We start from the raw sequence: 12,577 nt of genomic DNA, 5'->3' as shown, positions 1-12,577 counted from the left end.
TTCCACTGATGAGGAGGAGGGGAAGCACGCCTGTGCCTTTTTGTCGGCCTGTCTTTTTTTCCTTTTCTTTTGGATGTGGCAGCCCCCAGGAAATTTTAAAAAATCCAAATGTGCCTGTCCACTGGCCCAAAAAATGTTAGCTACCCGATCTACAGGTTTAGCGAGACCACAAGCTTAGTTTAAAAACAAATTAGTGTCATAGGGCATTACTGGCCAAAACAACAACAAAGGCTGCCTATTGAGCATTTCTCCATTGTCTGATTTGAATAAATTTTCAGTAAAACTGCAAATTATTAAATAAGGCAACTAGAAAGGGTTGTAAAATACGGTCAGTGCAAACCTAAACATGTCTATACAGAAGTAACTTGTACTAAGTGCAATGGGGCCCACTCCCAGGAAAGGGGAAGTGTTACAGATGCAACAAGCAATTCTTAGTTTTGCAGCAAAAAACAAACAATTTCTAAACTATAGAAGGATTCCATGATTGTGTTTCATTGCATATATCGGATGAGCAAGGGAGTGGCAACCTGCAGTTCCCATATAATGTAGCTCAGTGGGTACAGCATGAGACTCTTAATCTCAGGGTTGTGGGTTTGAGTCCCATGTTGGGCAAAAGATTCCAGCATTGCAGGGGGTTGGACTAAATGGCCCTCGTGTTCCTTTCCAACTCTGATCATGCACCTTTCTGTGAACTTTGAAGCTAGGCCAGGCTTTAGCTGGTACAGCAGGCTGCTTCCTGGCAAGCCATCAATGGATGTCAATTCTACCAGCACTCTAGAATCTGCACTGGCTTCATGTTGCTTTTGAAACACAGTTCAAGGTGCTACCTCCCTCCATAACTTTTACAAAGCTATTAACAGTTCGGTTTGAGCATCTCCAAAGTAGACTGTTCCTTGAGCCAGACCACATAACATCATGAGTCAAGTATAGACTGCAAAAGACACAGAGAAGCATTCACTCAGGGATGGCTGAACTACAGCAATCCAGCTCTTTCCGTAGAAGATGCTCTAATGCCAAAACATCTTTCAGCAGCTTTTAAGATCTGTTTATTCTGGCTGACTTTTGTTGGCTGAAGCGAAGGCAATGAAGCAATGGAATTTTAGAATGTCCTCTTTTTTTCCAAGCATCCTGAGCGTATTTTAATCAGGATTTCATAATCTTATTTGCTAGTGGCAATGTCCTTCTGCTGCCCAGCGAACACTCCCTGTGCTTTCGCAAAATGTCCTGCTCGTGGCAAAAACTCTTTCTCCTTTCATCCTCAAAAATGCTTTCCCTCCTGGCACGTTGAGCTGCTGAGAAAAAACACCAGCCGCTGCATCCAGCAAAACCTGATGGGAAAAGGAACAGTACTGCCTGCCTTTTTCATGGAGAAAAGGGGTGGTGGTAGTCTCTTTCCTTTTCTGCTCAGTTATTGCAGAGGGAACCTTCCACCCAACTCTGCAGCTGAAAAACCACCTATTTCCCTCCACAATAATATGGAAAGAACTAGTTTTTGTACTGCAGTTGGGCATGCCCTGCTACTGCTCCCCCCCAAAAAAAACAACCCTAAAAAAGAAAAAGAAATACATTTTCTTCTCTCAAGAGAGCTTGGAAGAAGTGGAGTTTTGGAGGCGGCAACAGTAGTGAGGCACTGCTGGTGCTTTCCCCAAAAGCCAAACTTACAAAGGAGAAACTGCCTCCCTGGGCCTTTGCAGGAATCACATCTCCTTTTCCTTAAGTGCTACAGGACTCAGAAAAGGGAGTGCTTGGTGAGAACAAGCATAAATAATGCTCCATTTGAATAAACCAACACTTGTTTGAACTACAGTGGAACCTCGGTTTTTGAGGGTCTCCGAAGCCGAACATTTCCGTTTTCAGACACCGAAAACCCGGAAGCAATTGCTTTCGTTTTCGAACATGCCTTGGAAACTGAACGGCTTCCACTGAGGGTTTTTCAATTTTCTCCATTGAAATTGCCGACTGCCCATTGTGACTTGGTTTTTGAATGTTTCGGAAGTTGAATGGTCTTCCGGAACAGATTATGTTCGAAAACCGAGGTTCCAATGTACTTACTACCTAACTTATGCTAACAGAACTAAGTATAGACATAAGAAGAAACTGGGTAAAGAGGAAATTTTTAAAACTAAAAAACATACTTACGTGGCATTACTAAACCCAACATATTCATTTCCAGCCATCTTATTCATGAACTGCATCACCTATTAAAGAAGCATCACAATGTTTTCAGAATGTACAGTATCCCCATACGCCTAGGATTCAACATTCATTGGCCTGGAGCTTCCACTTCTGTGGTCTAGAAGACGCCACAGTTTACTATGTTATGTCCCATTGAGGGACCCAGGTTAATTTAACTGATTGTTTAATGAAACAAGACAAGATCAAAGTAGGGTTTATTATCTGGCTTATTTCAATAAACCATAGTGTAAAGTAACTACAGTTTTGGTCCAGATTAGATGTAAACTGTGGTTATTTTAAAACAGGAAACAAATGCTTCCATTTCCTCCTTGGACTGAAAGATGAAAGGGCAGTGTGTGCCTCCAAGGACTGTCCCTATAATGCTGAACAATGGCCTAGCATTTTGTGAGAACTGGGCTGTTAAGCTGCACAAACAATACTTAGGTGTTTCAATGCTTTCGCTGTTTTCGCCAGTGTTAGAGGTATCGGTTGGTTGCTCGAGAACAATCAGGCAAAATGCCTCAATAGTCTGTTCTAAAGCTTTCTTATTGGTGGTAAAAAACTTTAGAATGCAGAGAGCTTCTATTCCGTGTCTTGCTCATTCACTGGCAGAATCTGAGAGTGGGCGGTGCTTAAATCTTCCCCAGCAGAATAGTTTCTTGACCCCCAGTCTGCGCCTCCCCTCTCTGTGTGGAAGCGTACTGCGCAAGGACGGCTTGAGTAAAGGACGACCTCCCTCCTCCCCGCTTTGCTCAGGCAAGGTGTCCTGGCATCGCCTTGCCTCCTCCGAGCCCTGCATCTCCTCTCCACTAGAGGCGTGGCTTCCTTCCTCCGCTGAGGAAGTGCTGCTTCCCACGATCTTTGGGGGCTCTCTGTAATCCATTCGGCTTTTCCCCTCTCGCCCCTGAGCCGATGGCAGTTCCCTGACAGCCAACTATTCAAGTTTATTGATGTTTGGCATGTTTTGGAACTGAAGTTCCTTCTTCAGCAGCAATGTAGACTTTCAGAAATTGAAAATAATACAAAAAGGAAAGAAACTGATTCTCGAAAGCACCAACTATGAAAAGTTTATCATAGCTTGGTGTGTTTCAGAACCCAAGTTCATTCTACAGGAGCAAGATTATGGCTTTTCTTTTCTTTTGCTTAAATTAGACTCTGAATGCCAGTTCACAGATCAGAAATGAAGGGAAAAAAGCAAATACAAAAATAAAATCTTACCCTACAGTTTCAAACTCAACTATGGGAAATAATTTTTTAAAGGTTTGATGGTTCACTTACATAGTCAAATTTCTCAGCATTATTTGCTCCTTGCTGAAAGGAAAGAAGACATATTTACAAAGTTTGTTAATACAAGAGAAGTTTTAATTCTAATTTAACTTAGTTTAAAGAAAATAATTCATAATAATCTATAACTACTTAAATATTTAATATTAAACTATTGTTTTATTTATTAGTCTAAATACCTAAAGTTAGATTACTAAATTGTTTATATCAAACTTAAGAACACTACAAAAAGTTTCAATTTTTGAAAATTACTAAGGTGAGGAAACAGAGATGAACACTGAATAAGGCTAGCTTTATTTTAAGTGCTCTACTCAATTATGAATTAGTGCCTTGGAAATTCACTTATAGTTTATTGTAATCAGTGGATACATTAATGTTCCATTCTTGTAGTCCAAGACTTTATTTTACATTATGCTGGATACTAGAATGTTCAGTGCTATTTTATTTAGGGGCCAGTGACGGTTGTACGTAAACTATTGAGTAGAAGATGAGTGTTACCACTGCTATAAGGGCAACTGCATGAAAAAGTCTAGCAATAACCAAAGAGCCCTGCTGGGAACTTCCATTTGTGCATCCCTTCCGCCACTTGTTAAGCTGCTGTCAAAACTGAGGAAATGACTCCAAAACAGCACGAACAGCAACTGGGGAAAGTATCAAGGATGCCCTGATGCACACATGGGAAATTCTGGGTATGTGCATAAGCATCTTTACACCCCAGCCATTAATTCCAAAGTTTTATAGGTAAACATCTTACAGTATAACAGAAATTGCAGTAGCAGATATACTGTCCAAATGCAGTTCAAAAGATGCCTGGGTTTTATTAACTGGTGAACATTTTAAAATGTCCAGTTAAGCATCAGTGGGACTCAAAGGACAGAGCACAATTCTTATGCTTCTCTCCCTCTACCTTGACACAGCCTCTATTCCAGCATTATACCCTTGCTTAGAAACTCAAGGAACTATATAAAGGCAATGGACACTGTTATGTTTTCATGCTTGCTATATGATATAGCAAGTGTAAAGCCTGCAATCATCAATGCCTGGGTGTATATGTCTAGGAACCCTGGCCCAAGCTGTTACTCTGCGTAAATTATATTGGGAGCAAAGAGAACTTGCTGCCCCAAAAGGGAAAGCCTCTCTGTACAGATCTCCATTCACTCTACTCTGGGTTGTGGCCACAGAATCAAGTTCTTGCTACAGGTACTTGATATGTGGATATTTAAAATGGGTATTTCCTTTTGTCAAAAAAACAGAACTGTGCTGTCTTTTTCCATAGGTAGTCTCTTATTTTCAAGAATATCCCTGGTTGCCAGCTCAACATTTAAAAAATAAACACTATGGAAACACAGCTATAAACCGCTATGGAGGTAGGGTATTTTAAATAAGGCAGATTTACCATATTTTATGGGAATGCGGTGGTATAGGATAAAGGAGCATTGTCCTTATCCTGAACAACAGTCTAGCAACTGTATCTGTGTGTCCAAAGGACTAACTTGACAGGCAATTTCTAAGAGATTTGTTGTGAATACCATTTTACCAACAGACCGTCTCCAGAGCTAAATGTGGCTGGGAATCTATTGTTAAGCATCAGGATGGGTGAATGCATTTTGCATAAGTTTCTTTTTTTATTATTATAAATATACTTAATAAATTTTAAAAACAGACTGTCACAAATTAATAGGCATTACTTAATGCCTCAGAAACATCGGGTTAATATGTTATATAGTTCTGTTATCTAAAAGCACTACCTCAAATCAATCCAAAAAACATTACTTGCACTATGTTTAATATAGGGGAAAGAAAAAAAAAACCTGAATCCTGTATGTACCAGAATTCTACTCATGAAATGCATAAAGCCAGCCTCATTTCCCATTCTACAAGTGGATTAGGGTGTTGCAGATAATCTGTGAAGCCACACGCACCAGCTCATCTAGTGATGTGCAGTCATACACGTATGATCACCAGCTGAAAGAATACCACACTGTTGTGTCAAAAGTTATGCACCAATAAAGTAAAAATACTGCTACCCATAGTCAATGACTATTTAAGAAATACGCTAAAAAGGTTAAGCATTGTGTTGAAAGGCATTAGAAAAACAAGCTTTTAAAAAAGTGTAACTCCAAATCTGTTCAATGAAAAAATAATTAAAAGAAGAAATTACCAACTTCATTGAACTGTTGCAGTTGTCAAAATATTCCATAGATCCTAATGCTGTAAAATATGTAACAACATTTAAACCACAAAAACCTTTTAAATGCACAGTGAATGTTGCGTTGGGAAAGTGGGTCAGCATTAGTTACGGGATGCCGTACTGGTCATTGTCGTTAAGGTTAAGGCAGTTAAAAACTGAAACAAGTTTTGCATTTCTCCCCCATATTACAGGGTAAGGAGAAAGATGCTTAATGCCAAAAGTACAGAAAGGATTGGTTCTCTCCCCGCACCCGACCTTAACTGCAAAAAAACAAAGGAGCATCTTCATATGTTTGATACTATTAGCAGAGTAAACATAGCAAAACAATGGTGTCTGAGCAAACTTATTTCAGCATTTATCAAATTCAGGGTTTCCCTGCCTTTAGCTCCAAAAAACCAACACCTGACACACACACAAAAACACTCTTTCACAGCACCTTCTAGATACCAGTTTAAGCACATTGATTAAAAAGTAAGCATCTTTAAAAAGCAAAACCCTAAACTTGGATTTAGCTTGTACTGCATGAACTATTCGTTAAAATGGGACTCTTAATGCAGGTTCTTAACACTGCCAGTTTTCCCCATTTCTTTTACAGATTAAAGGAGGCAAAAGCTGTAGGTAAAGTCAACCATAAATGAGGCACCAAATATGTGAGAGTTGCTTTCCCCCCTGGCAATTTTGAAAATATTTTCCCCGGCAACTTTAAGATGGAACACAGAGCAGTTCTTTGTTCTCTCCAAATTTTATTTTGACTTCAGTCTAATTTTCCACTTTGTGGAGTCTCAAGTTTTATAGATATGAAGTTTTACAAGCAGTTCATCTGTCTACAAACGTACCATGCAATAACTTCACAAACATAATATATACATATACACACTTGCCGTGTGCATGCTTGAATGTATATTTATGTGTATATGCACACTTTTGTGTATATACAATGAACGTCTATGAACACAAAGTAGTTTTAGACTCAGACAATCCAATGACACACCATTCATGCAAGTTTTTAAAAGAACGTTTACATATCCATATTAAATTAGAGGATAGGCTCTCATTTTATTTATTTGTATTATAATTGCATTAGCATGCAATAGGATCTCAGCAATACTTATATTTTTCTTATAGCTCTCAGTTTTGAGGTACTACCTCACCATGTTTAATTCTGTGCTTAATACTGCTACTTGACTTTTATTATGCAAGCTTATGTGGTTCTTCCTCCAAAGGCTGATTATGCAACTATGTACTTGCAAGGAATAGCACCTGTGCAACAGAACATACCCCACCTCCCTCTGCAACATCCCCAGGGTTGAAAGAATCCCCCAGAACAGATTGGGTTTTTGGGGGGGGGGCGGTGGTGTCAGAATACTTAAGATACTTAAGATATCCTGATTCAAAGTTCCAGAATTATTCAAATAAATATCTATAAACCACATGCTCACTGGAGTCACGTGAAACCCATAAGTTCAATGTCAGGAAAATAACTATCAGCAAAATCAACACCATATGCATACAGTTTTCCCAAACAGTGGCACAGAAGAGAACTTTCAGTGTGCAAATTGGAAGTCACAGATAATTTGTCCCACTGATTTCAAAGGGTCTGCTCAAAATATGACTTTGTCTGGATCTAGCCTCTGATCAGGGATTGACTGAATGATTTGAGAGCATATCTAAACACAAACAAGATCAATTCTTGTACTATATTTATGACTAGTATTAAATTTATGGCTAGAATTTTAATATGTAAACTCAATTTGTAATTGTTGCTCACAAGTTACATTTAAACCTTCGAATGGACCATATTGTTTAATAATCTTTTGCTTTGTTTGTGTTTTACATCTGACCAGCACTTCTAGCCTAGCTTGAATTGGAACCTAGGAGACCCTGGATTAAGTAAGTCTCACCTCAGAAATGGACATACTGGGGAGCCTTGGTCAATTCACTCAGTGGGACTACTTCTATAAAATTGGAATAAAGGATTGTCAAGATGAAAGAGACAACCTCAAACAGCAGAAGTGTTGTATTAATTAATATTTTCATAAACAACAACAACAACAATAATAATTTTTATTTATACCCCGCCCTCCCCAGCCAAGGCCGGGCTCAGAGCGGCTTACAGACCATGCATTGGAAAACTAAGCAAGTTACTATTAATATTTTTTTCAGATATATATAAAATTTTGAAGAACCTACAGGAAAAGACAATTATCATGTCTGAGTAAGCAGGAGGGAGGGAAAGGGAAATGTGATCTATGTTTAAAGAAATAAAGCTGTTTCTGTACATATATCCATTTAGCTGCAGGATTACTAAACTGAGTAATCAGCTGAAACACAGAACAAAAGGCTGAATATATTCAGAAGCTATAGGGTATGAAGAGCATAGTTGTCGTATAACATTTATAGGGATGAGCCTGCAAGAACTGCTAGCTTTCATTACATCTAGTACAACTTCTATGCAGATAGAGGTTAGTTCAGTACTCAACCATTTTCATAAGTAAATGGGTTCCAATCTGAGACTTAGGTTGCCCTAGTCAGTTTAATCACTAGGAATATGTCCACACAAACATTACTTAACTCCAATTATTCCAATGGGTCTATTCCAGGTATTACTTTGTTGGCTCTCATGATTGCATTTATTATTTCATAGCTGAAGCTGAAGAAATGATTTATAAATGGTTTCCCTTCCCCTCATTTTTAGATAAGATTGTTGGAATCCTTCCATTGATGGAGTCCATCCATTGACAAGCAAAATCCTTTATCAGTTCTCATACTGAATTGCTAAAGAGTTTCCTCTAAGTGAATGCAAAAAAACCTTGAAGAATATTTTCTCTCCAAAACATAGTTTGACATCAGTTCTATTAGTTATCCTGATTCTTTCACTGTCTCTATATAAAAAATTAAACAAAAAGGGTCCGCTGGGTATATAAACCAACCTAGTCTATTTTCTGGGAGTTTATTCTGGATTGCAATAGACACTGCAAAACTTATCAAACATTAACTGAAAAAGTGACCACTACAAGCATTAGGACAAATATTTCAATAATGGAAAACCATGTTTTCTGAGGGGTTAATGGCTGGCAACTAGGGCTTACCTCCAACTGTTATGCTTATTAACTACAGCTAAAAATAATAATTACAAATACTGTTTCAAAATGTAAATCTAGAAACTGCAAAGACGTTCAGATACAGCAGTTTATTTAAGACTCGTGTATCTTTTAACTAGAGCTTGGGATTCCCACATAAGGGGATTTTTGTATTTAGAATTTAGGAAAAGAGAATAGCTTTCATTAATTAAATTGTGCACTTGCCAGGGGGCGGGGAAAGGTAGTAACACCAAACTGTAAAATTGTAACGTGTATGTATAAATTTCAACCATAGTCAGAACGGCAAGGTCTGACCAAAGGAAGAATTCACCTCATGTTATGGTGGTGCACACTAGAAAATGGGTGAAAAGGAGCAATCATTGTTATTGAATTCTCCGCTCACCTATGTACATGATTATAACTAGATGACCTCTAGATGACCTCTCTCTCGTAACAGTGGTCATGCGGTATGTTGCATGAGAATTAAAATCTTTTGAATTCTAATGCCAATCATTCACCTATGTCCTACATCACAGACTTGGAGCTGTAAATACACTATTATTCAGCAGGTTGACATAGCAAGCATCTCTCATTCATTAAGGCTTTTATGCACAGCTCCTGACATACAGCTGCCACTATGCAAGATCCAAAACTGTATAGTAGCACTTTGAGAAGCAACAGACCAAAGTATGCGCAAGAACAAGAAACCTTACGTCACTAGGCTATATCAGAGATCTATTTAGCCCAGCAATCTCCCCAGTAGTGGCCAACAAAAACCCGGCACATCTTTACTGCACACTCAATACAGCTGTATCTAAGTACAGTACAAAGTGAGTTTAATTTTAATTGAGATGTTTATCACTGGCCCAATTTGTACATGACATCAAACCATAGTTTAAAACAAACTATGGCTTTATGTTAGCATGCTAGTGCTCAAACGGTTCCTGCAATGCTCCTATCCAACTCCCGCAGCTACGACATCACAGCCAACGTAAGTCTGGCTTGTTGCACTCTATGAACCCAGACCCTCAAAATCATGGCTTAATATCAGTGGTGGCCATTGACTGCTCTAGAAAATAGCTTTACTTTACTTTCTCTTACGTACCATACTTTAGGAGTCAGTGACTAATATGCTTTAACCACTCAAGCTAAAGGAGCTTCTATAACTTTCCTTATATACAGGAAAGGACTTGGGTACAACTCAGCATTGTCTTGCCACTATATGTGCTATATGTTAATGGTTTCAAATGGCAGTAGGTTTAGAAAGGCATCATGAAAGGCAGTAGTAAACAAAATATGCTAACCAGTTAGAACTATTGCCCTATTGAATATACAATTGTGAAAAACAACATGTAATAAGGTACACATTTAAGAGACGCAACAAATGAATTCCAAAGGGTTTGCACCCTCTTCAACAAAACAGATTACATCTTTGGACTGTAGCTTTAAACAGCCATTTGCCTTGCCACTCTGTACTAGACCAGGCAGATAAATTTTAGTATTCTATGATCTTGAGCTAACAAATGCTCAGAATTCATGTATGAAGCTACTCTAATTCTATACATAGGCATTAGAAGTAGGTCTCATTGAAGACAGAAAGGCTTATTTCCAAGCAAACATACCATTAGCCTGTGGTTGTGAATGTTACTAAGTGTGAGCTTACAATTAACTCAGAATGATAGGGAAAATATTTCTAAATTAAAACCAAGTATTAAAAACCCAGTGCTGATTCCTAAGTTTTCATAGTCACTCAATTTTTATAAAATAGCTTCCCAGGAGATGTATCACAAAAAAATGTCTTACAATCACTTTAAACAGATGATGCAATATGGTGATTTATGTCTGCTGGACATGCAAATATACTACATGCAAAGTTTCAATGCAATCCAGTACTGGCTACAAAAGTTGCTATAGTGTTCTTGTCATGATATCACGATTGCATGCAGTAAAAACTAAAACTGCAGAATATTACAACAGCCTGAAACCTACACTGTTGTGATAGAAAAACACATTTTAGACTAATTACAGTGGAACTTATTTCCAGGAAAGTTTGCACTTTGGATTTTACCCTACAGTACTTTTTAGCAGGCTGTACTGTGGCAATAATTACAGTCAAGTATTTGATGTATTGTATGTTGCTTATTCTAACCCACTGTCAAAATGAATTTCAAAGTTATTTAAACCTACAGAGAAAAGTTAAACATGAATAAATTTACCTGTCATACTTAAGGCCATTTTCCTTCACCTATAGCTATTAAAAATAAATGTTTTAAGCAGGATTTTATTTTATTTTATTCAATATAACGAAAAGCAGAAAATCATCAGCCAAGACTGAAGTAGCCTCTCATATCTAAAAGTCTGAAAACAAATTAATGGATGTTAAGATGTAATCAACAGCATAGGTTGTCCATTTTTAAGGCTACTAGGGGAGTGAAATGTTGATTAGCTTTCACTTATTTCTAGAGAGCCACTGCTTCCAGTATAAGTTTTTAATTCTTACAGATATCTCATCACACTAAATGAGCAATTAAGGCATATTAATGATGTAAACACCCAAAGTATGTTAATACTTGTAAATATAATGAACAATTCTGACATTCAAAATATACACTTGATGCAGAAACAATTTTTGTTTTAAATCCTCTAGAAGAGCATCACTGCAACAAAAGTTAAAATATGTAAGAAACAATTTAAACTGTATATTAAAACTGATGTACAAGTTCTCATTTAACAGACTTTAAAATGAGTTGCATGTTTCACAGAATCCATAAAATCTCAAGTAGAAGGAGTTATGCTTATCTAATATTCCTTCCATTTTAATATAATTCAGCCCACAAATCTAGAGAAGCATGTGTTACTCTGAAAAAAGTAGGAGCCCATCTTTAACCCAACCTATTTCAAACAGCAGTTTGGAATCCAGCAAATTTAAAGGAGGAGGGAGAAGAGAGAAATAACACACCAGGAGCATTTCCCCTTAAAATTATTTCGTACCATACCTCAGAACTGGTTTTTGAACATACAGGGTAGGGTTTAGTTTCAGAAAACTAACAAGGAAAATAGTTACTTTCACACATACCCCTCTAGATTCAAATATTTTTGCATATTTGCCCGCATGCTTGTGTGGACTACAAACTGCAATTCAAATTAAATTTTTCATTGTCCGTGCAATATCTAACATTGCACAACACAGCTTTCCACAAAAATGTTAATAATGCACTTCAGAAAATTTGTGTAAACATTTTACCTTGATCAAGGAAGTGATCACAATCGCTCCAGCATTCACCATAGGATTGTGAGGTTTGTCTGCAAAACAAAAGTTATTCAGTCATGTACATTCACTTCCCAAGGAATTAAATTAACAAAACGTGTGTGAAAACCAGCACAATCTATTCTCTTCTCCATCAATCAACTTTCCACACGTAGTCAGGATTCCCTACTGCATAAGTGGACTAAATTCCAAACCAGAATGAAATGAAATAGACAGCACTTACATGCCAGAGATAATGGCACATGCATTCACTTCATCTAAAAAGAAGTAACTCTGCACTGAGAAACAGTAGAAATAAATGTTTTCAATTAAACTAAATGAAGCAAACTTTTTTTTAAAAAAAAATTGATTAACATATACAAACTTATTAACATGGGGCTTTATTCACCTAATGAACCCTGTTCTAGTACTTCCACTTCTGCAAAGGGCTCCCCCCTCCCCCCCAAAAAATAAGCTCAGTGGGAAGGGTCCAGGAGAACCCCCAGAATGTACTGGGAGAGATAATTCAGTCTGGCACGCTGATATGCTTGCGCAGACAGATTTGGAAATCTCAACATTGAATTAGTTTTGTTCTGTTTA

General features: G+C 37.7%; 1 protein-coding gene across 4 annotated transcripts in view; it reads right to left on the bottom strand.

The window, feature by feature from the left end:
- Nucleotides 1-12,577, bottom strand: part of GLS (glutaminase) — a 74,448-nt gene that overhangs the window by 43,101 nt on the left and 18,770 nt on the right. For all 4 annotated transcript variants that reach the window (XR_014517755.1, XM_083468662.1, XM_083468661.1 and 1 more), the window contains exons 7-9: nt 11,975-12,033; nt 3,454-3,486; nt 2,140-2,198 (exon numbers count right to left, since the gene is read on the bottom strand). Coding sequence is in view for 3 of the 4 variants with exons in the window: in XM_083468662.1 (XP_083324788.1) it covers nt 2,140-2,198; nt 3,454-3,486; nt 11,975-12,033 (151 nt within the window). In the remaining variant the exon portion in view is untranslated. The remainder of the gene's footprint in view (nt 1-2,139; nt 2,199-3,453; nt 3,487-11,974; nt 12,034-12,577) is intronic.

Source organism: Podarcis liolepis (assembly GCF_965112155.1).
Source record: "Podarcis liolepis genome assembly, chromosome: 1".
NCBI lineage: Eukaryota > Metazoa > Chordata > Lepidosauria > Squamata > Lacertidae > Podarcis > Podarcis liolepis.
Note: the sequence above shows the minus strand (reverse complement) of the source record. Positions and strands in the feature narration are given on the sequence as shown.